Raw genomic sequence first — 25,789 nt, forward strand, 5'->3', positions numbered from 1 at the left:
TAGAGTAGAACAGAATAGAATAGAATAGAATAAAATAGAATAGAGTAGAAAAGAGTAGAGTAGAACAGAATAAAATCCATTTATTGTCCTACAATGGGGAAATTCTGGTGTTTACAGCAAAAGATTATAGAAAATAATGATCACACACATGAGGACCTCAGAAGGTTGAATAAATAAAGCAGGAAGTCAACGTTATGTCTGAAGAGCTGACATGTTGGGAACCTAAGAGAAGAGACTTTGCAAAAATCAGAACATGGAACAGGAATCCATATCAATACAATAAAAATGCAGAAATGATGCGATCATACTGATCAATGCTAGGTTGTGCAGGTCTTTGTTGGGTTTGAAGAATTGTGAACGTAGTTTAAGAAGTATTGCTGATTTGGTTCTGGATATAAAGTGGATCTTAAAAGGATTCATGACTATTTGCTGAAATGTTGCACTAAGTACGCCATTTTTTCCAATGGTGCAATGCATGCTGGGTAGATGACTGGAACCTACAGAGTAAGCACAGGATGGCTGACATTAGCAGGGTTGATATTTAATACCCGAATTGGAATGCCGTGTTATGATATGTAATCTAGTGATGGTGAGAAAACGCCTCAAGAGACGTTGAACCTTTTGGGCAAATTGCTTCAACGAAACACACAGAACCGTGAATCAGTTATGTGGACATACTGTGATCTATTCTCTAAAAAGCTCTTGATCAAAGAAAGAGCCACACCCCTAATCCCCTACAGTAGTAGCTATTCAAAATTTCGACACTTTCCTTGGCTGGTCCCCTACAATTGCTTTATAAACTTAAATCTTTACCAATATACTCTTTCTGTCTGATTTGTGGACATTAAGATCTAAAGCGAAGCGCCATCTCCTGGTCAGACCCTGTAATTCAGTGAAAGGGTGGAGTCAGAGTGAAAAAAATATCCAAGAGGGGGTCACTGCAGTGGCTGGAAGTTGGAGGGGATTTCGCTCGGAGTTGGAGGGATTGGCATTTGACTGGGAAGGGCCATTTTGAATGGCTGCTACTGTACACATCGTTTTATGTAATAACTCATGATTGATGGTATCAAAAGCTTTAGTTAGGTCAAAGAACACCCAATGAATATAGTGTATTGTTTGCTAATGGCCAGTTATCAGTGGTTATCAATGGTCTGTTATGTAAAGGCAAACCAGTGCCAGAGGTCACATCAGGTCTAAACCCATTTTGCTGCCAAGAGAATGTTCTGTTTTGCTATGAAATTAAATAATCTTTTATGAAATATCTTTTTACAATATTTTGGAAAATTGAGATAAAAGGGAGATCGACCTGTAATTAGAAACGCCATATTTGTCCTCTGCCTTCCCAAAAAGAGAAAATTAAAAACAATCCATTGGACTTTGTTTCCAATTTTGAAGATGTTTCGCTTCCCATCCAAGAAGGTTTTTTCAAATCAAAATGTCAGAAATAACGTTGAGGTCAAGGTTTTGATAAGCAAGGTGCCCTATTTGTTGGTACTCGCAATACTACCATGTTAGTGCTGGATCGGGGCGAGCATGTGAATCACTAACCTGGTTCTCAGTTCAGTCTGTGTCCAGAGGAAGGTGTGGGAACCAATCAGAGGAGTTCTCCACAACATGCGGCGGGAGTCGTCCAGAGCGTTCCAGTGGCAAGGCAGAGCAGACTGTAGATTAGAAGCCAGTTGACGCTGTAGAGGAGAAGGGTCCAGAGGCAGAATCCAGAGCAGGTAATGAAGCAGGGGTCCAAACCAGAACATCCAAGAGACACAGAGGTACCCAAGGGATTATCTAACCCAAGCTCAGGGGATAGATCCAAGGTAACTAACAGGCAGCTGAGTCCAAACTGCAGTCCAAACACAAGAAACAGACCGGAACAGAGGCAAGCCAAAAACTCAGGAATCTAGAGGTAGAAACAGGTCAAGATCAAGTCATCACAAAACACAACAGGGTACGCTAGATCCTTCTCACACGGCATGCTCGAATAATCTGGCACTGATGGCTGGAAACAGGCAGCATGAATAGGAGCTGGAACAGGTGGATCAGATGAGGGCAGATGAAAACTCGGCGGAGCTAATCAGGTGGAAGGAATGAAACTAATGATCCAGTCATCAGTGTCAAGATCATGATATATTCAGCTTTTAAACATCTCATGCGTGCACTCGCTCAAAACCTGAATCCCGCTCAACTCAATATCCTCATGCTCGGTTCCATCTCTGCATGCACTAAACAGCTGTTTCTCTACTCGCTTGACTCTGTCTCTTCTCTTGGGACTTCATAAATGTATGGAAATGAACCTCACCATCAACTAATCACGCGCCACTTTTCAACCATTGAAAGCACTTGTTCCAAATGCCACATGTGGTTTAAAGAAAAACTTCAGCTTTAGCAGGCGCCATACAAGAATTGAGTGTGCGCGTGTGATGTTTAAATGCTGAATGCCCATCTCACGCCATACTTTTCTGCTATCTTTCAAAGTTAGGGGCAGCAAGCTGTTGCCTTGTCTCCCCGCTCTAGTATGCTGATTCCCGGGACAGCTCCTTAGAATTCTGGCAGTCTGGTCCTGGTTCTCTGCCAGTTTTAGAACATAATAGAATAGAATGGAATGGAGTAGAAAATCCCTTTATTGTCCCACAATTCTGGTGTTTACCGCGGCAAAAAGAGTACAGAAGAAATGGTCACACAATGTGGACCTTAGAAAAATGTATACAAATAAAATAATAGTGAAGAGTTAAAAGATAAACAATAAAATACTGTAAAGTGTTTTAACAATATAAAACTGGAGAATAAATAACCAATATCCAGCTATGGACATTTGCTGGGAGGAAGGATCTGTGATAACGCTGCCTGGTGCGTTTAAAGTGCAGCAGTCTGTCACTGAAGGAGCTCTCCAGTTCAGCACCACCTTCATGCATGGGGTGGGGAGACATTATCCAGCAGGGAAGTTAATTTAGTTAGGATCCGTCTGTTTCCCACCTCCTGCACTTGTAAATCAATGTCTGCCATGATGAGGTGAAAGCAATTATGACCACACTTCATCACATAGGGCTCTTTCACCTGCCAGCTGAAGTGCTTTCATGGCCAGATAAATTTTAACGGGCAGCAAAAACAGACGAAGCTGGTGAAATTTTGGCAGGTTTCAGGTTCGATGTGAGCGCACCTTTAGAGGTGAAATCAGACTAATCATACTCAGCATCTTGCAGGAACAGAATCAGCTTTGTTTTGACACAGAAGCAGTTGATTGTCGTTGTTCTGAATGTTCTGAAACAAAGCAGCTTCATCTTTTGAAGCTTCTCTGACCCCCGACGGCCGATTAAACCCTGCAGCTCGTCTCTGCAACCAAAGCCCTAGTTAACATCCTTCCCCCCCTCCTGTGTTATACACTTTCATCCCTGCACCCTCGTTGGCGGCAGCCAATTATCTGGGCTCGCTCATTAGACGACCCTTTCTGCCTCCGAGGTTAAAGAACTTAGACGCTCTGCAGAGATGCTGACCTGGGCTTTATGGGCAGCTGCCATTAGGACACAGTCGGGCTCAGGCTTATTCCTATTGTTAAAACAGAAACACCCCACAATACTCACTAATAGACAGGAGAATCTATGAAGGATGATTTAGTTTCAACAGTTCAATCCAAAAAGTTTAACCTTTAGACATGGACTAATAGATACCCATTGTTCCTTGCTGCTCTTTGGAAACCAAATAAATCAGCTTCTCAGGAAATTAGAATATGCCATAAAATTGATAAACGTGATTTAATTCAGAAACATTTTGCTGCAGAAAACTACATCCATATACTGCTCTCAGAATACTGGATGAGATCAGCCTGTGGTCCTGCTGAGGCGTTTAGAAAACCCACTTTTTATTAATAGTGATTTTAAGGAGGTGATCCTATTGGAACCTTTAGCAGTGTAGGCCAGTGTCATGTCCTAATGAATAAAAAATATACCCTCCCAATAATGGAAAGATGAGAAATTCCTTTATTCTTTTTTACTTTGCTTTGCAAAATTTTAGTAAGAACACAACAATTAAGTAATAAATTTAACCTTGCAGAAGACATGTTCTGAATCCTAAAACAGATCAAACATTTTGGCATTTAAGAGGAAGAATAACAGGAGTGTCTGGAGTAAATGGCTGTTTTAAAGTGTTTTTAAGTAGCAAGTATTTAAATATCTTTTATTAATTTCATTTTGTTTGCTTTGTTTTGATTAAAGCCAGGCTTGGGATTCCTGTTTGATAAAGCTTCTAGTCAGAGTGGCTCAGGTTATCCTGAGCTATCTCTATAGTTCTGCTGCTATAGGCTTAGACTGCTGGAGGACATAGGGACCCCTATTTCATCATTCTGCTTCATTCTATCTCTATTCTCCCACTCTGCAGAATCTATGAGTTCAATCTCTAACGTTCTGCTCTCTCTGCTTTTTCTCATAGTAGCTTCATCTGGTCTGTTCCTGTTTGGCTGTGACTCCATCCTGGAGTCCTAACTGGACTCTCTTCTCTCTTAATCCTCTGACATGGGTGCTGGGTCAAAGCTTGTTTGTCTGGCTCTGTGTTTCCTGGATGGGGTCCCCTTTAACAGTTACTTTTTGTATCTATGCTTCTTTTTCTATGTCTGCTTCTGTCTCCTTGAACCCCAGTGGGCCTCAGCAGATGGCCGCTCACACTGAGCCTGGTTCTGCTGGAGGTTTCTTCCTGTTCAAAGGGAGTTTTTCCTCTCCACTGTCGCTACAAGCATGCTTAGTGTGAGGGATTGCTGAAGAGTCAATGAGTCGATGCAATCAGCTGGTTTTCCTTAGATAGAAAACTGACTGGATGATCTGGTGAACTGGAAAGTGACCTGAGATGACATGATGTGAATTGGAGCTATAGAAATAAACTGAATTGAACTGAAGAATTTTTAAAATAATTAAAATACTGGTTAAAAAACTGACTTTTGGTTTATTTACAATTATCATTAATATGATGTTTCCCCACCTATAAGATCATAATGACATATTCTATTCTAAATGGTCCATATATAGTTTGATTGGAGTATTGATTCCAAATTTGAGATGCTTTCAGTTTGAAATGATAACCAATCATGTAAATTAGACAAGACATTTTTGGACTAATTGTTGGTCAGTTATTTTATAAAATTAATGAGTATTTCAAACATTTTCCAAAAAAAAAATCACCAATGGGGTTTAGTTGGCGAGGAAACATTAGGTGCTATAAAATGTTTTAGTTTAAGTTTTGGATTAACTTGCTGCACAGTTCCATTAAGGTTATCATTTTTCATCCAGCAATCCCTCATCCCCTTAACTTTCTATTACTATGTTTGGATACACTTCTTTATTCGGGACCTTTAAGGATTTCCCCCCCGATAGTGAACATGAGGTACGATCTGAGGCACAGCCGTTCAGTCAGCAGTCTTAGCTAGGACATAACACTTCATTTCTGCCTCAAATATCTATTTTCTACTGATCTACAATAATAGGCATGTTTAGATCTTTTTGCATCTATCATATCAGTAAATTCATAGAGGTAAAAACTAAATTAAATGTAAACTAAATAAAATCACCCTGTGTGAAATGAATGGATATAAATAAGCAATGAATTCCTTTTTGATTATTTTCTAGATTATTATGCTTGTATCAATTACATCAAATTATTTGGCAGGAACAGAGAGATCATATTAATAAAATCTAATGTCTCTATCATGGTGCATATTGCTAAAGATCACTTATTCCCTGCAGGGCTTTAAACTGTTCAAATAAAACAAAAATAAAAACAATCATTAAACTATAAAGTCATAATTAGTTTTTCACCCATTAAGACCTGAGTGAAGTGGACGTTGTGTTGCAGCAACATCTGCTGGTGTATTTTACGAATTACATCCAATTGGGAAGGAAAGAAAAAAAGGAAACATTAAAAATGAAAAGCTGTTTCCTTTCAGTTGGTTTATCAGAGGTTAATCCTAGTTTGTGATAATCTGCTGTGATTTTTTTTTTAAACTAAGCAGAGGTGTCAAGTAACGAAGTACAAATACTTCATTACTGTGCTTAAGTACACTTTTTAGGTATCTATACTTTACTCCATTACTTATTTTTCCTCCTACTTCTGACTTTTCACACATGTATCTGTACTTTCTATTCCTTACATTTTTAAAACAAACGTTACTCGTTACTCTTGGTTTCGGTTTAATGTTTCTAAATCTTTATTTCCCGTCATGTGCTCCATCCAATGCAGATCATTGGCTCCACCCACATCTAGTGAAAACTAGTGTGATTGGATGAGTCATAGAACGCAAACACTGATTGGTTAGCTAAAGGAAATCAATGGATAAAAGTGAAAGGAAACCATCTTCTCTGTGTAACAATAAATATTTTAACAAGGAATTTCATTCTGGTTGCTGCTTATTGCCGTTCAGCTTTAAAGTGTCATAACATTAAGATAAAGCACCTGATGTAGAGACAGTCGGTGCTTATAAACCCGAGGAGGGTTTCCCATCAGAAGCGCAGCTATCAGGATTCTAGCAACGCCTTACAGCAGAGAAGCGCTTTAGTTATATCGATGTTCAGTTATGATTTAATATTAAACCACAAATACTTATTTTCAATATTAAAAACCTGGTGATTTATTCCAGATTACAGGTGCTGGTCATAAAATTAGAATATCATGAAAAAGTAGATTGATTTCAGTAATTCCATTTAAAAAGTGAAACTTGTATATTATATTCATACATTACATACAAACTCATATATTTCAGATGTTTATTTTGTTTAATTTTGATGATTACAAATGACAACAAATGAAAATCTCAAATTCATCATATCAGAAAATTAGAATATTACTGAAGACCAATAAAAACAAAGGATTTATAGAAATGTTGGCCAACTGAAGTATGAAAGTATGAGCATGTACAGCACTCAGTATTTAGTTGGGCCTCCTTTGGCCTGTATTACTGCAGCAATGCGGCGTGGCATGGAGTCGATCAGTCTGTGGCACTGCTCAGGTGTTATGATAGCCCAGGTTGCTCTAATAGTGGCTTTTAGCTCTTCTGAATTGTTGGGTCTGGTGTATTGCATCTTCTTCTTCACAATACCCCATAGATTTTCTATGGGGTTAAGGTCAGGAGAGTTTGCTGGCCAATTAAGAACAGGGATACCATGGTCCTTCAACCAGGTACTGGTAGCTTTGGCACTGTGTGCAGGTGCCAAGTCCTGTTGGAAAATGAAATCTGCATCTCCAAAAAGTTGGTCAGCTGCAGGAAGCATGAAGTGCTCTAAAACTTCCTGGTATGTGGCTGCGTTGACCCTGGACCTCAGAAAACACAATGGACCAACACCAGCAGATGACATGGCACCCCAAACCATCACTGACTGTGGAAACTTTACACTGGACTTCAAGCAACGTGGATGAAGTGCCTCTCTTCTTTTCCTCCAGACTCTGGGACCTTGATTTCCAAAGGAAATGCAAAATTTACTTTCATCAGAGAACATGACTTTGGACCACTCACCAGCAGTCCAGTCCTGTTTCTCTTTAGCCCAGGCAAGACGCTTCTGACGCTGTCTGTGGTTCAAGAGTGGCTTGACACAAGGAATGCGACAGCAGAAACCCATGTCTTTCATACGTCTGTGTGTGGTGGTTCTTGAAGCACTCACTCCAGCTGCAGTCCACTCTTTGTGAATCTCCCCCACATTTTTGAATGGGTTTTGTTTCACAATCCTCTCCAGGGTGCGGTTATCTCTCTTGCTTGTACACTTTTTTCGACCACATCTTTTCCTTCCCTTCGCCTCTCTATTAATGTGCTTGGACACTGAGCTCTGTGAACAGCCAGCCTCTTTAGCGATGACCTTTTGTGTCTTGCCCTCCTTGTGCAAGGTGTCGATGGTCGTCTTTTGGACAACTGTCAAGTCAGCAGTCTTCCCCATGATTGTGTAGCCTATAGAACTAGACTGAAAGACCATTTAAAGGCTTTTGCAGGTGGTTTGAGTTAATTAGCTGATTACAGGTGCTGGTCATAAAATTAGAATATCATGAAAAAGTAGATTGATTTCAGTAATTCCATTTAAAAAGTGAAACTTGTATATTATATTCATACATTACATACAAACTCATATATTTCAGATGTTTATTTTGTTTAATTTTGATGATTACAAATGACAACAAATGAAAATCTCAAATTCATCATATCAGAAAATTAGAATATTACTGAAGACCAATAAAAACAAAGGATTTATAGAAATGTTGGCCAACTGAAAAGTATGAACATGAAAAGTATGAGCATGTACAGCACTCAGTATTTAGTTGGGCCTCCTTTGGCCTGTATTACTGCAGCAATGCGGCGTGGCATGGAGTCGATCAGTCTGTGGCACTGCTCAGGTGTTATGATAGCCCAGGTTGCTCTAATAGTGGCTTTTAGCTCTTCTGAATTGTTGGGTCTGGTGTATTGCATCTTCTTCTTCACAATACCCCATAGATTTTCTATGGGGTTAAGGTCAGGAGAGTTTGCTGGCCAATTAAGAACAGGGATACCATGGTCCTTCAACCAGGTACTGGTAGCTTTGGCACTGTGTGCAGGTGCCAAGTCCTGTTGGAAAATGAAATCTGCATCTCCAAAAAGTTGGTCAGCTGCAGGAAGCATGAAGTGCTCTAAAACTTCCTGGTATGTGGCTGCGTTGACCCTGGACCTCAGAAAACACAATGGACCAACACCAGCAGATGACATGGCACCCCAAACCATCACTGACTGTGGAAACTTTACACTGGACTTCAAGCAACGTGGATGAAGTGCCTCTCTTCTTTTCCTCCAGACTCTGGGACCTTGATTTCCAAAGGAAATGCAAAATTTACTTTCATCAGAGAACATGACTTTGGACCACTCACCAGCAGTCCAGTCCTGTTTCTCTTTAGCCCAGGCAAGACGCTTCTGACGCTGTCTGTGGTTCAAGAGTGGCTTGACACAAGGAATGCGACAGCAGAAACCCATGTCTTTCATACGTCTGTGTGTGGTGGTTCTTGAAGCACTCACTCCAGCTGCAGTCCACTCTTTGTGAATCTCCCCCACATTTTTGAATGGGTTTTGTTTCACAATCCTCTCCAGGGTGCGGTTATCTCTCTTGCTTGTACACTTTTTTCGACCACATCTTTTCCTTCCCTTCGCCTCTCTATTAATGTGCTTGGACACTGAGCTCTGTGAACAGCCAGCCTCTTTAGCGATGACCTTTTGTGTCTTGCCCTCCTTGTGCAAGGTGTCGATGGTCGTCTTTTGGACAACTGTCAAGTCAGCAGTCTTCCCCATGATTGTGTAGCCTATAGAACTAGACTGAAAGACCATTTAAAGGCTTTTGCAGGTGGTTTGAGTTAATTAGCTGATTAGAGTGTGGCACCAGGGGCCATCAATTTTGAACCTTTTCACAATATTCTAATTTTCTGATATGATGAATTTGAGATTTTCATTTGTTGTCATTTGTAATCATCAAAATTAAACAAAATAAACATCTGAAATATATGAGTTTGTATGTAATGTATGAATATAATATACAAGTTTCACTTTTTAAATGGAATTACTGAAATCAATCTACTTTTTCATGATATTCTAATTTTATGACCAGCACCTGTAGAGTGTGGCACCAGGGGCCATCAATTTTGAACCTTTTCACAATATTCTAATTTTTTGATATGATGAATTTGAGATTTTCATTTGTTGTCATTTGTAATCATCAAAATTAAACAAAATAAACATCTGAAATATATGAGTTTGTATGTAATGTATGAATATAATATACAAGTTTCACTTTTTAAATGGAATTACTGAAATCAATCTACTTTTTCATGATATTCTAATTTTATGACCAGCACCTGTAGTAGCAAAATATATTATTAGCGCAATCCTTCCAATAAAGATGCACATGGTTCTCAGTGCAGAAGCATCCAAGTTCGACTCACTTTAGCTCTGTCAAATGTTTTTAAAGTGACCTAATAATCCAACACACTTTTCTCCTCGATCATATCGGCTCTTATCTTTCTTTTTATGCCACTCGAAAAACAACAACAACAAGCAGCCGTCATAAACTGTATGGCTTTATGTTCCAAGAGCTCAATAACTAACTCCAATATATTCCAGGTGCTGCACTCACCTGTCTAGGAGGAAGGGGCGGAGCCAGGAAGCAGCGTCCAATTATACACAGAAGCAAAAATACAATTAAACAAATTCATTATTTCATAATTAACCCTTAATAGGGCAAGTTAGTGTTTTTCATCACTTGCATAATCCTTATAAATGGAATCCCTCAGTGAGGTCTAGAAACACAAGATCTATATCCAGCCATTCAGCAAAGATCCTGCTACATGGCTGTACATCTTATTTTGGCATTTGACCAATTAGATGAGCCCTTTATTGATATATTACCTACTGGACATAAGTTGAAAAAAGTTGACAAGTCAATAAAAAAACAGGTGAAAGCTCACTGAAAAGTAAAAAAAAATGAATAAGCCTAATTAACAGTTATATATTCAGGCAAACTGGAGTTTCTTGTTATTCATTGACATAATTTTTTTTTGCCATTAAAATATCCATATTTTTTTAATGTTCCAAAGTATTTTTTTAATGTTCCAAATGTTCTAATAACAGCTTGAAATTTGGATTTTCAAAGTATTTCACTGAGTGACCTATAAAGGGTTAAGTCAACTCATACTTCAAACCAAAATATTTAATGATTTGGTATGCCATGTCAAATCAGACAAAAAAAAAAAAAAAACTTGAAAAAATAAAATATCCAATCATAAGTTAAGCATTTGGCTCAAACATCTGATGTAGAGACATCCGGTGCTAATTAACCTTTGGAGAGTTTCCCATCAGAAGCGCAGCCAACAGGATTCTAGCATCTTACATTGATGTTTAGTTATTATTTAAAAAAATAAGTCTAAAATACTTATTTTTAACATGAAACACAGGTTGATTTATTCCAGATTAGTAGCAAAACGTAGCATCATATTTTACATTTTTCGCTTTTTTATTCATTTCAGCTGCTTAAGCTTAAATCTTAAGCTAAACTTTTAATCTTTTTGGTGGGTTTTTGATAAATACTCATCATTTGTGCGAGTTTCTTTTATTGTACAGAGTTTATAAATTATCTTCCTATAATTGTGTTTGCAGTGACATTTCCCAGCTCTATAAAGTTAATTGAGGCAAACTGTTTATTGATGCTGTAGTTTCCAGAAGTAGCCACCAGAGGTCAGCAAAGCTCCCCTTTAACTGCCTGTTTCAATGAAATGTTTGATTTAAATTTATCTGCTCACCATTTTATTTTTATGGAATTATGTAAACTCTCCACCCCCCCATCATGATTGATGGAGTTTTAAACTGTAAATTAATCCTGTGCTCAGAGTCAATGCTTTGTTCCACAAAATCATTTTGTTTTTTTTCCATCAGCATCTTTTCAGTCTACCTCTAGGGATTTATTGTGTTTCACATCCAATCACCTGTTGAAAACTTTTTTTAGGATATTAATTCCATCGTTTTAATTTAGAAACATTTTGATTCAATCATATGTTTAGATCTACAGAAGAGATCAGAAAATGCAGGAGAGTTCTTGAAGAGGCAGGATTTTTCTGCATCTCTCCAGGCAAAGTTGGTCTCTTATAACATTCTCTTGTTTTATAAAACATTGTTTACCAAGTGTGAAAACATTTTGCTTCCCATGCAGGAAGCTTTCTTAATTTGAAATTTCTGGATTAACGTTGAGTTAGAGGCTTAATAGTGTAGCCCAGGGGTCTTCAACGTTTTCGAGGCCAAGGACCGTCAAACTGATGGTGAGATGGAGCGGGGACCCCCTAATTATATATATATATATATATATATATATATATATATGTTTAATCAACCAGAACTTTCGCGACCCCCATGCAGTATCTCCATGGACCCACTATTGAAGACCTCCAGGGTAGCCCAACAAAACCCTTATTGTGGCTAAGAAAACATGCAAATTGAACCAAATAAACAGGTCCACCCCTTAGTAATGAGGAGTGCAATACCTGATACTGGCCTATGCCTCTGAAAAAGGGAGTCATTAGGGTCGCTTTTGGTCTGGATGACCAGGCGAGATGTTTTGTCCTCCTGCGTGGTGATGAAGATTGAGACAATAGTGGGAAGGATGTAGAGTTTGAGACCAGAAACCTGAGTTCACCACCAATGTTTAAGGTTGTTTTTTCTTCCTCAACATAAATGGCTTCCTTCACACCCCTTTCAAACCACCTTTCATGTGTTTTCTTGTACTTCTTTGGAATGACTATGATCTGGATGACTGACATCCAGCATCTGTTCTCTTGTTTAACTGCTAGCTGGTTAAATCGGAGAACATTTACTGTTTCCAAACAAAGAGATGTTTCCTTCCACCTTTTGAACAGAGTCTCCATTAGCAGCTCAATGTTCACCCAGAACCTTCGTAATGAAACGGACCAATTGATGCAGCGGCTCCAGATCCACACATGATGCAGGCATTTTTGTCTTTGACAGCTACGGCTGCTTATAATCCTCCACACAAACAGAACTGCTGGGGAGTCGACTCTGACTGCTGATGGAGGCAGATCATCAGGCTCCATCTGGCTGAACAGTGGGGGGGTGAGGAATTCAGCTGACTAGAAGCTTTCAAACAAAAGAGAATTTAACTTCTACATGGATAGAAGAACCAGTTCTGAACAGACAGGAAATATACTCCCATGTTTACTTTATAACTTCTGTGGGTAAACATTGGAAAGATTAAAAAATAGAGGCTTTTAAGATCTGGAAACAAATTTTAATTCAAGCAAAACTTGCAGGAAAGGTTAAGTTTTTTAGGGAGATTTTGGATGGAATCTGAGCTCTGGGATTAGAACAAATCTGTACATCAGATATACATAAAATTAGCTAAAATTATATCATCAACATTGAAAAGTTAAAGAACTTTAAATGATTCAGTTTAAACTTTGTCTAAAGATTTCTCCTTGAATGCAACATAAGGACAAAGTGTTTGGAAAAACACTTGCGGATTCATTAGAGAAAATATATACAGACCTGCTCTCATATTTAGCATCTGATCCAGCAGGTGGCAACGAAACTACATCCTGATAATAGGAAACACAAACCCACTGGGTTCTGAAGTTTTTTTGACTCCTTTGCTGAGTTCAGATTCAGTGACTGCGTCCTCCGAAGGCCTGATTTGTCTGCAGATTATGTCATAGCGCTGCGTCGAGGCCTGGTCGGTTCTTTTGTTTTCTCTTAGGGACAGGACCGCTGTATCCTCCGTAGCCTTGGGTATCCCATGATTCATTGCGAGTCCAAGCAAGCCGTCTGCTCCGTGCTCAGAGGAAAAAGGGAAACGGCGCCGAACAGCGGTAAACATTGGAAGTGCAGTTTAGTAGAACACAAGTATGTGAATAGTTCCATCTCAAATGAAGGAAACTAGTTGTTTTAAATGGTTGAGTCAGATATGTGGCGGGTGATGATTGGATGTGTTGGAATCTGAGCTTAAATGTTAGCCATACTCATTTCCACATAGACAGATAAAACCTTTCAATAGACCACAGTGTGGGGGCTGTAGTCTGATATCTGGGACGACGGTACTGTTGCTGAAGCTCCTCAGAAATGTAATTTGCACCTTGAACAGTTGTGAGAAGTTTGGCATCCATTCTTTGCCAGGTGTTATGGTTGCTAGGCAACATAACATACAGACGGTAAGACAGAGAAGGCTGGACTTGTTTGAATCCATAGACATAAACTCTTGCGGCCACCTTATTATTACGGACATCCAAGCACCCTGTCCGGGTAGACCGGGTCCTTGAAGGACGCAGATGCTAAAACAAACACACCCCTTGGCATTTTGAAGCAGACTTGAATCAAACCTCTGCTCCGATATATTGAATTTAACCAGCTGCTGAAACACTCTGCATTCATCTTTGGTATTAATATTCTATTTACCTTTAATTTGCATTTCTACAACTTTTTTGCTTGAAGGTACAGAAATATATCTATTTTAACATTGGTTTGTTCCCTTTTAAACACATTAATGATCCTGATATTAATCATTGCAAAACTGAATATGTTAGTATATTTATATAGAAATAATGTGTCTGAACATCAGTCTGAAATGTTCCAGAATCAATTTGACAAAAATAAAGCCATTTAATTTTAAAGTCATAGGGAAATCATATTTAAATTCAAATCATGAAACATGTATATAAATGACCATATTGTCCCAAAATTTAGTTTATTTTCCTCTTTATTTTATGCAGGCCAGTTAGTTCTACGTCAGCCTGAACACCTAAATTCGGCCAATCATATATCAACGGTCATCTGTCAAATTTTTTCGGTCATAGCATCTTGATTCATGTGTCGCAGCTAATATACGCAACGGTTGAAACCAGAATCCTTTCCTTTCCCATTGAGTTCCGTCCCAGTGTTCACGGGGATGGACGTCTGTGTCTTCGGCAGGCGTAGAGCTAACAGAACTGGCAGCGTTGCGAGGCAAGGGCTCAAACATGTACGGCTGGAAGCCTTCTACACCAAACCAAGCTTCTGCCGCCCTGGCGTCCTCTTCCACAACATCTTCGTCCCCGCTTTCCTCCTCTAAATAAAAAATGGATGACGGAGGAGACTCATCCACGACCTCCGACACTAAACTCTCCTCCTCTTGCGTGTTTCCTCTGTCCATAGCGTTCCTTGACAGCGTCGTTTCTAAGTCACCAATTTAGTGCTACTTGGTCCCAATGGAATTTCCCATTGGGACCAAGTAGCACTAAGATGCTAACTGGTTAGCAAGATGCTTTCGACAAACTGGCCACATACAAACTTGCTTGCGAATCTTCTGGCACAACAATCCCACCCCCTTGATAAACAACCAATCACATTCACTTTATTCACTGGTGTAAAGTCGGGCACCACTCAGGAGAATTTGGAAATGCAACATTTGGAACAGCCGCTTTCCTACGATTTTAAAATTCAGGCTTCAAGACAAAAATTACGCTAAAAATCATTTAACTCTGTATGGTTTTGATCTAAATTTACTGAAATCAAACACCAAAGACGAACATGAATCCGAAATATTTCATCAATGGGCCCTACTCGTCTATATCGTCTTCCTCAAAGTTCTCCTCGCCATCGTCGGCTGTGGCGTCCTGGTACTGCTGGTACTCGGACACCAGGTCATTCATGTTGCTCTCCGCCTCCGTGAACTCCATCTCATCCATCCCTTCTCCCGTGAACCAGTGCAGGAAGGCCTTCCTCCTGAACATGGCCGAGAATTGCTCCGAGATCCGCTTGAAGAGCTCCTGGATGGCCGTGCTGTTTGCGATGAATGTGGCGGCCATCTTCATCCCGCGGGGGGCGATGTCGCACACGGCCACCTTCACGTTGTTGGGGATCCACTCAACAAAGTAGCTGCTGTTCTTGTTTTGGATGTTCAGCATCTGCTCGTCCACCTCCTTCATGGACATCGGCCCGCGGAAGACGGTGGCCACGGTCAGGTAGCGGCCGTGATGGGGGTCGCAGGCCGCCATCATGTTTCGGGCATCAAACATCTGCTGGGTGAGCTCGGGAACGGTGAGGGCGCGGTACTGCTTGCTGCCCCTGGCAGTCAGCGGGGCGAAGCCCGGCATGAAGAAGTGCAGCCTCGGGAAGGGAACCATGTTGACGGCAAGCTTTCGGAGGTCGGCGTTGAGCTGTCCGGGGAAACGGAGCGAGGTGGTCACGCCGCTCATGGTGGCAGACACCAGGTGGTTGAGGTCTCCGTAGGTGGGGGTGGTGAGTTTCAGGGTGCGGAAGCAGATGTCGTAAAGGGCCTCGTTGTCGATGCAGTAGGTTTCGTCCGTGTTCTCAACCAGCTGGTGCACAGAGAGGGTGGCGTTGTACGGCTCCACCACCGTATCCGAAACCTGAGGGAGCAGTTTAGGAAAATAAAACCTGGGAGAGTCTCAGCAGTATGGAGGATAGCGGAGCCAGGGCTGTACCTTAGGTGAGGGCATGACGCTGAAGGTGTTCATGATGCGGTCAGGATACTCCTCCCGGATCTTGCTGATCAGCAGGGTTCCCATCCCAGAACCAGTTCCTCCTCCTAAAGAGTGCGTCAGCTGGAAGCCCTACAGGAAAAACTGCAGTTTCAGACATTCAGCCTCAAACCGAAGAAACCATAGTGGAGATGGAGGACCGAGAAAAAGACACTAGAGCTCCAAGTGTAACAAGCCTTGAGGATGGATGTGTTTGTGTTGTTACAATGATGAATTGATTAGATATTTACCGTTTCAAGCCGCTGCCAGAATCAACTACTGTCTTTGGGCCACATGCATAAAAAAGAGCAGCTTTTATATCAGCAAAACTAAATCCTTTAGAATCTCTTTAAAATCAAAACTCTGGATAAAAAAAAAATCATCACAATATGACCATTGGGCCATTTTACTAAAGCACAAGCTTTTAACCTGGGAAAATGTCAACAAGTATTGAAATCAGGGCTGCAACTAACAATAATTTGAATCGATTGTGTAAATTATTTTTTAGATTAAAAATCTAACAATCAGAGAGTCAGAATCTCCAAAAGAGTTTTTAAGAAATTAAATCAGGCGAAACTAAAACTTTTCCACTTGAGTTCTGGATAGGACAGAATGACACACACATATATATATATATATATATATATATTTTTTTTTTTTTTTTTTACAATTTTGGTATAATTGCTGCTCAAGGTGGGTCGCTCTGTTAGCTAAAGAAACGTTTTAAAGTCTGTATACTCCAGTTAAAGATTAATTGATTACTAAATTAGTTAATGATTACTTCAATAAGCGATTCATCGTAATTAATCGGATAAATAGTTTCAGCCCTAGATGGAACCTCTGTTGTACAAAATCCATGGTCTGTCATCTCCTCCACTCAGTCAGTTTGTAAAGATCAGGAACTCACAGATTGTGCAACGAGGCTCAGGAAGAGGAGACTGTTGTTCCTTTGCATAAAGGGGCTTTTGGTCAAATAGCTTTTACAGTTACAGCAACTAAGGGGTGGAATTCTGTCCCTCACACCTTAGTCCTAAACCTAACCCCCACCCCAAGAAGAGAAACTTTCCTTATGGGGACCAGTTGTTGGTCCCCACAAGTACCTATGAGTCCCCAAAATGTAGCATATTCCTAGGAAATTGTCCCCACCAGGTATTAAAGACATGGCCACACATTACACACACACACACACATACATATATATATTGTGTCTGTATGAGTGTAAATCTGTTTAGTTTATTTATTTTTATTTTTTTCTTCTTTTTTCTTTTTTTTCTCTTCTTCTTTCTTTCTCTCTTTTTTTTGTTTCCTCTTCGTATTTCTCTCTTTCATTTTCTTTGTTGTGATAGATTCTGGATATCTAGAATACTACATTCATTTTTGATATCTGAAACAGCAAGTATGACTAGCAGCAACTCTCCCACTGAGATCCAAAATTAGAATTCATACTCGTCCGAATTCAGTTTTAGTTTTAGATAATTTCAGATTGTGATTGTATCAGGCTACATGTAAGTTATCTTGGAGTACACACTGGATTTTATCAGGGCTAATTCTGTAACAAATAATGCTAATAAATAATTTAATTTAATTATTTAAATGTTTTATTTTTATTAACCTGAACAAGATTTGAAGAGTTGTTTTCTGTTATTTTTTCATATTCCTATTGTTTACTATAAAATTCTTAGTGTTGTTTTTTTTTTTAGCTGGACAATCTTAAGATCTGTCCTGGGATAACAGATGAAAAATAGCCTCTTGGCAAATTCATGTGCATTTGCAGCAATGCTAATTAAGTTAAACCCTTCCTGTCAAATAAATAAATGCATTGAAATGAAAAGCCTCCCAAAAAACTGAGATGAATAAAACTATTGAGTTTCAGCCCGTCTTCCATTAATAAACCCTAATTCCCAGGAAATATTCTGCGGGTTTTCTCCCTACACCTCTGCTGTTGGATGCAGAGTTTCTGGACATTGTTAAGATCAGTAACCATAGCAACTATAGCAAGTATTTGTTGTTATCCTCACATGAGAGCAAATGCATAACATCACAGAGTCTGCAGGCAAAGTCTGAAACCTGTGAAAAGCCTTCAGGGAGCCTTGGAGGCAGCAGGTTAGCGTCACTAACAGATTCCAGTCAATGCCAACAGTTTGGTAGATGATTCTAGAAATGTTAGGTCTGGTTTCACCTGCAGACAGTCGCAGTGCTCGCACTCCTTCCTCACTACATCCAGGACCGAGTCCATTAGCTCCGCCCCCTCTGTGTAGTGACCTTTAGCCCAGTTGTTGCCAGCACCTGTCTGACCTACAGACAGCAGGAGAAGATGCATTAGTGAAAGCTGAAACCGGGACGGGAGCAGATGCAGACTTAGATCCAGCATCTCTGAAGTTCCTCTGCAGCCTTCAGGCCCAGTCCAAACAAACTTACCGAAGATGAAGTTGTCTGGTCTGAAGAGCTGTCCAAAGGCGCCGGAGCGAACACTGTCCATGGTCCCTGGCTCCAGGTCCACCAGCACGGCGCGGGGGACGTATTTATGTGCTGCACAAACAGATCAGGGTTTATTTGAAGGCTGCAGACAGAGACTCACAGGCTGGGATCGACACAGCTTACAGGACGCCTCGTTGTAGTAGACATTGATCCTGTCCAGCTGCAGAGCAGAGTCGCCCACGTAGTTTCCAGCAGCGTCGATGCCGTGCTCGTCGCTGATCTCCTCCCAAAACTGCAGCAGAGAAAAGAACGTTACTCTATCAGCTGGACGGTTCCCTCACAGACATCTGAGCTTTCAGCGGCTTCCTGCTGAGCTCCTTCAATCCAAAACCCTCTGATTGCATCACCTCAGCCTTAGGAAATATTCTAGGGTCCAGACATAAATTAGAAGATTTCAGGACAGGAAAGAGATGATCCTAACCAACAGATTGATGATAAGTCTTCCTTCTCCCTGTTCAGTCTGAAACAGTCAGATCAGAACATCAAAGCGGATCTAACTCTTGAAAGAGACATTTTAAACCCCAAAGTTCTGTGGTTTTAAAAAAAATAAAAACAATTCAAATTGCTGGAAAAGAGCTGAATCTTTCTGTTTGTATCAGGTTGCCCCACTGCAGATAATAACGTGACTAAAAGAAGCTCTTTAAATCGTTAGCATGCAGCAGTCGGTTCCTCCAGGTTTGCAGAGTAGAAGTTACTGTTTATGTTGGGAGGCAGCAGAGGAAGAACCTAACCTTTATTTTCTAGAAGTTTTGTTCAACCGTTTCTAACATCTTAACCCAACGACGGGACGTCATTCGGAGGAACTTTGATTAGAGCTTTAAAGTCCATCAAACTTCATGACTCAACTGGAATCAGAACCACAAAGGAAAAGACTAGAAAATAAAATTAAGACATTTTAATCAGGCGTCATTTGAGCTTCTTAAATATGTCACATAATGAATCACAACTCATCAGAAGAAAAACAGAAATAAAAAGCAAAGCTCCACCGCAGTTTGTTAAATCATTTAAAGTCCCACTAAAAACTTTAACAGGGGACACCATGGATCTCTAAGTTGGCCGAAAGTTTAGAGGTCAACATGGCATCCATGTTCAAACGATGGTTACATCTAAAGGAATAAACAAGTAGCCTCTTATTGCAGCCACTGGGTGTGTTCGATTTCCGCATCTGCGTCCCCCAAGGATCTGGTCTACCTGGACTGGGTGCTTGGAGGTGAGTGAAAATAATGACGCTACCTTGCAGCAGCCTGATGTGACCCAAATCCCATATTTTTGTCCAGATGCGACCTGCATCTGTTCTTTTTAAGACAGTCTGAACGACACAGTTCAGATTTTTTTTTTCAATGCAACCTGTGACTGAACAGCCCAGTCGCATTTATCCAACCTGAACGCCATTAATACTCAACAAAGATCACTATTCTGCATTTTGCTATGCAGAAGCGGGAAGAAAAACAACAATCATGGCGGACGACGATGCAGAGAGCAGTCTATTTTCAACCATCCTGAAATGATTGCTTTGTTAATGTAAAAGAAATAAAAGATGGCAATACGTACTGCAGCACTATCATGCATGCCTACTTCATTGCGTCCTCTACTGCACATGAGGGACACTTAGGTTGCATGAATGCAGTTCAAACAGGTGATCACATACAAGCCGCATCTATTTGCAAATGTGAACGGCCACGCAGAAGAATCAAAATTAAGCATTAAGGCCTGCAGTGTGAAAGTAGCTACAGCTAAGAGGCCTGGATCATATTACAAAGATAGATTCTAGACGGTTATGAAAAGATCGGATGCAGGTAAAGAAAAAAAAAAAAGAATTAGATTTGGGTCCCTTCAGGCTGCTGTGTGAACACAGCCAAAGTCCAGTCCTTAAAGTCTGGTTTCTTTTCTCTGCTTCAACACACCTGAATCAAATAATGGGTCATTAGCAGGGCTTTACTGCAAACATTTGGGTCTTTGGTCCAACAGGGCAACTACTTCGCAGGACTGGAGGTCAGCATCGAAGCATTTCAAAAAGTATAAAACTAGATGCAAGACGTCCTCTTCCATTATTTCTAGAACAGAAGTCTCCAATAAGCCTAATCTTTAAGCTGCACTGTTCCTCATTCAGCTGCATTCTTTCCACCCATTGCTCCTCAGTCTGTTTGTTCTCCTGTTTTCATGCCAACATTCATCACTGATGGAATCCCTCTGTTCCCTCGCTGGTTTGCTTCAGTTTAGCAGTTGATCTCAGAGCAGAACTGTCTCTAAAATACAGGTTTAAATGTTTCAATTAAAACCGGAAGAGATCTTTCTCTCTGGAATTTAAGAGAGATTAAAGCAAATGAAACTTCCTGATTAAAGTGAAACTAGATGTAAACATTTGTAAAGAGTCAAGAAAGGAGCTTCCCTAAATATCATTTCAATGTTTTGTTTCAATGGAGAGCTTTAGATAAAGTTTTTTTAAATATTTAGTATTTTTTAGATGAAAAATTTCAGTCAGACTTTCAGATCAGATCTTTCTGCATCATGGAGTCTGTTTTGTTTTGTGGGTCTGAAATCGCTCCGACTTGTTTTAGTGTTAAAGTTAAACTTGTGTGTCTTTGGACGCTCAGCTCATTTGAATCGGACGTGTTAAAGAGGCAAATCAGGACGTATGGAGGACCAGGAGAAGCACTGAAAAATTTTAACATTTAAAATCATACAATCAGAAACCCAAATTCCAAATTAATTTGTAATTCAATATTTTAGTACGAGCTGTTGAAGAGCAATTGTAAACTGAATTTATTCATCCACCATTAAACACTGCATTTTAAAATCTTCTGTCTAAATTGAGATTTAAAAACCACAACTAATTAAAAGCTTAAAAAATATTTTAAAAAGCACTAGCTTTTTACAATTCCAGTTTCTTTTTTAACTTATAATGATCTAATCCTTTATAAAATTGTCTTCCCTTCTCACCTTATAACTCATAGAGCTGCTCCTCAGGTGTAAGCAGCCATCTCATTGGTTAGACCTGGCCTGCCCAAAGTTGGTCCTCAAGGGCCACCGTCCTGCAGATTTTTCTCTGCTTTCAGCTGAGCTAAAGCAGAGAAACCTCTAAAACCTGCAGGACGGTGGCCCTTGAGGACCAACTTTGGGCAGGCCTGGGTTAGACAGACACACTTAGAACACACCACCATGGTAACACAGTTAGGAGGCAGTGATTTCTGCTCCACCTCATCACTTTGTAACTCCGTACAGACTTGGCAAAGTAACAGTTTGATCCCTCCTACTCAAGGGCGTAGGTTTGATTTGAACTTTGGTAGGGACACTATTGGTCTGGTGTCATTGGTGCTATGCAATATGCATGCCCTTTTTTATGCTCAATGTGAGCATCCGTACTGATAAGAGGAATTCATTGTTAAAAGAGAAAAGCAACATTTTGCTCCATTAATAAAAATGTTATAAGCTCTACACTCATTAGATGCTGTTTATCAATGTTTGAAGCATCACCGGCTCTGATCAATGTGGAATTAGGACTGTTTTCCACTTTGAAAACGGTTTCATTTGAACGACTAAGAGAGAAGGTAAATACAGTATTTTCTTTTGAAGATATAGAATTGTGCAGAGTTAAACCCCACTCTTATATTTTTACCTACTATTCTCTCTCTGTATCAAGCAAAATAATACATTCATTAAAATATTAACTTCACTATAAAAGTGGAACATCTGGGCTGTAGTTACTCTGTGTAGCCCATTTCATGTATTTCATCTGGGGCTGAAAAAAATGAATCATATTAATTGAATATTTCAATAATCGTCAACTAATTTAGTATGTGATTCATCATTAACTGGAGTATAGAGACTTTAAAACATACAGTAATATAAATGTAAATGTGCCTTTCCCCACAGAGCAACCCACTTAGATCAGTTATTATATCAAAATTGTAAAAAAAAAAAAAAAAAAAATGAAAACAGTAATATCAACTTAATATCGGTAAAAAGGAAATCCTCACATTTTCTTTTTTAGTTGGCTGTGGCTAAGAATCAGAAATATTGATGGCTTACAGCCTTTATTTGCCCATTTTTCCAGCAGTCTTCAGAACTCCTGGCTGACCCAGAATATTTCGTTTTATAAAAGAAAAAAAAGGTTTTTGTTTTTTAGTGTACATGATATTCATTTTTTTTATTGGGACTAGTTTTGTAGCCTAATATTAATTGTAGTAACCGCTGCATTCTAGTGTGAATACATTTTCAATGTTGTGCTCCAAGCACACGCGGACTAGAAAACAGCCAATCAGAGAGAGAGAAGGCGGAACTTAAGGCAGAACAACCAATGAGAGTGGAGTTAAACAGCGCAGCAGTTCCATGCGCTGCTACATGAAAGGGACAGGAGAGACCAGGCAGAGGAGCTGCGAGAGGAAAAGAAGCCACTGCTGCAACAACTACTGCTGGAAATTATAAACATGTTGCTCACATCCAATTATTGGTCGGGACAATTAGGTCGGTTCAAAATCTTGGTAGGGACATGTCCCTATGGTCCCTATGCAAACCTACGCCCATGCTCCTACTTGTGAGAGAAACTCTCTGGATTCTTCAAAGATTTTCCTTTTCTGTAAGAGTCTCCTTCACTGAAAAAATATAATGCAGCCGTGCAACAAATGATCCGTGTTTTTAATTCAGAGTAATTTTCATGTGAATGTGCTTTACTGGAGGCATCCATGTTTGTCAAAGAACACTACTGCCACCTACTGGTTAGTGACATTGTCACGGTGCGGTATCGGCTGTTGATCAAGTCCCAGTGCTGTATCTGGTGTTTGTCACAACGCGCTATTATCCAAGTCATCTTGAAAACATTCTTCTTCCAAATGTTGGCTACATATTACGGGTTTTTTCTCTGGCCAGAAGTTCGATGGCAAATCCTCCCTCTTCAAGTTGGCGATCCAACGACCAACCCGTCCGTGGAGGATCAGGAATCAGAAAGGTGGAATAACTCTTTTTTTCACTTTTACCCGATGTATTCCAGCATCCAGCTGCCATGCACGTGGGCATTGTCAGTTTCACTATAGCTCTGGTGAATTTCAATGGTGAAGTCCTCTGGAAATCTTCAATAATTGTTGTTGATTGCAGATGTGTCTAGTAGTTCCCATTGATTTAGCTTGGAAAGCGGGGAGAATGGCGCTAGGCTAACCGCACGGTGACGTCACTGCTGGAAGATGGCAGGAGGGAGGGGCTACTATATATGGGCAAAAATGGCCGCTCCCAGACTCAGTGATCGCAATGAAATGTATTCTTTTTATTTTTTTTACTGATTAACGCTAAATTCATTGAATCATCGCGATTGTTAAATATATCCTGGTTAACTGGAAATCCAAAAATACACCTTCAGTAAGACACTGGATCAATGAGCTTGTATCTTACTGCACACACGAAAATATATTATATAAAGTTAGAGCAAAAAAAAAAAGACAGACATTCTGCGGTTTCGGGACTTGCTTCAAATTAGCCCTTTGCAGGTTTTTCTTATAAAACTTCCTCACTTATGTACCTTGATAGAAGTAGTGTGAATTATACAGAGACTAATGTGCTCAGATGGATGTGTTGTGTACAGAAATTAAAAGATATAGAGAACTATACGAGAAGGGGGGGTGGGAGGGGAAAAGTTTGTTATATTTTGTTTTGTTGTTTTCTTCTGGTGTTAAAAATCAAAAATCGTCTTCCTTGTATTCTGTGTCTGTAAGACTATATATATCAATAGGTTTGTTTTATAAAATACGGTTTTTAGTATAACTGTAAATGCTTGCTTTACACCATAGATATCTTATAAACGCTTTTGTTAATAAAACAAATCTTAAAAAAAAAATAAAAATCACTGCAAATGTATTAGTTTTAGGTATAAATAATGATCCATTGATTATTCCTCAGACCGGACTTTTCCTTTAAAACCGTTTCTGTTCTTAAATACAACTGAGTTGAAAAACCAATTAATTTTTCATTGGGTTATTTAAATGTTATGAGTTAATTGAATATAACTTAATTCAATGCAGGGACAAATTTAGGTCAACAGAATCAGATTTTATTAAGTTTAATCAACCAGAGTCAAATTTGGTGTCTCTATTATTTTCCTTTAAAAGTGTTTTATAAAATTGTGTTGATTTCATTTAACTAGAAAAGATGTGTTGAATGGAAAAAGTTCCATTAATTAAATTAAGTTAATTTAATCAGTAATTTTAACATCTGAGGACTAATTCTGATTGGTTGAACAGGGTTTTTATTGGCTCAGGGATCAGGAAGGTCCTTAAAAACAGGAGAATGTGCAGGAAAATAAAAGAAGATAAAAGAAATTACATTTTTAAATGTTAGAGAAAACTATTTATAATTAGATCTAATATTTAGGTTTTTAAAGACTCTTCATTTAGAGAAAGGATTTAAAAATACACCTTCAATCTGCACCATTTAATGATGGATTAATAAATACAATATCATTTAAAAGCGAACATATAAAAACACTATTTAAATTTATTTGATCTTTGAAACATTAAATTTAAAAAAGGTTGAATCTATTTTAAGTGACTGTAAAACCAAATCAGAATGACAATGAATATAAGTAACATAAATAAGAAAAGCCTTTCAGAGTGAAAATAAACAGTAAAAGTGTCGCTGGTTTATTAAATGAAAGTAGAATTAGATCCAAACCTTGGTGCCGATCTGGTTCCCGCATTGTCCCGCCTGGATGTGGACTATTTCCCTCATGATGTCCCTGCGTGTCTCTCTGCCGAGTGGGTGAATGTGAAGCTCTGGACGCTTGTAGTCGCTTATATAGGCTCCTCACAGCTGCTTTCATGAGGCCACACCCTGTCCACGCGCACCAATTGTTAGAGAATCACTTTAAAATCTCAATATTTACCCAGTGGCAGAATTATTGCACAAAAGATTTAAATTTAATTTAAAATGCTGCTCCTTTTGTTAATCTCCAAATTAATCCATTAATATTTTTTTTCCTGTCCCTTTTCTTTTAAACTATATAGAGACATTAAAAATTGGTTTTCCCTTAAAACTGAGGACATCCCAGAAATAACAATCACCTACATGTTGTATTATGTTATAGTAAAATGTCAGATATGGTTAATATTGTTTTCTTGCTTGTTAAATGTAGAAAAGTGTTTGAAATTGAATCTGACTTCAGTGACTGGATGATTAATGAGGAAGGATACCAGGAGGCGAACATTCCTGCTGATGAGGGATCAGTCAGCTGCTGCAGAGGTCAGCACTGAGATCGGTTTACGGCACGCCGTGAGCAATGAAACAGGAATCCGTCTGTGATGCAGCGAGTCTGTGGGAGCAAATGGATTCCTCCTGC

At 39.4% G+C, this 25,789-nt stretch overlaps 1 protein-coding gene across 1 annotated transcript; it reads right to left on the reverse strand.

The window, feature by feature from the left end:
• Positions 1-14,980: 14,980 nt before the first annotated feature.
• tubb6 (tubulin, beta 6 class V) lies at positions 14,981-25,789 on the reverse strand. Its single transcript, XM_038267822.1, has 7 exons — positions 25,644-25,789; positions 25,126-25,284; positions 18,592-18,700; positions 18,409-18,519; positions 18,170-18,285; positions 15,955-16,083; positions 14,981-15,879 (listed from the first exon to the last, which is right to left on the reverse strand). Exons 2-7 carry the CDS (start codon positions 25,180-25,182, stop codon positions 15,067-15,069), a joined length of 1,335 nt encoding a protein of 444 aa, XP_038123750.1. The 5' UTR covers positions 25,183-25,284; positions 25,644-25,789; the 3' UTR covers positions 14,981-15,066.

This window comes from Cyprinodon tularosa, unplaced genomic scaffold, assembly GCF_016077235.1.
Source record: "Cyprinodon tularosa strain WSP-4 unplaced genomic scaffold, ASM1607723v1 ctg686, whole genome shotgun sequence".
Classification (NCBI taxonomy): Eukaryota; Metazoa; Chordata; class Actinopteri; order Cyprinodontiformes; family Cyprinodontidae; genus Cyprinodon; species Cyprinodon tularosa.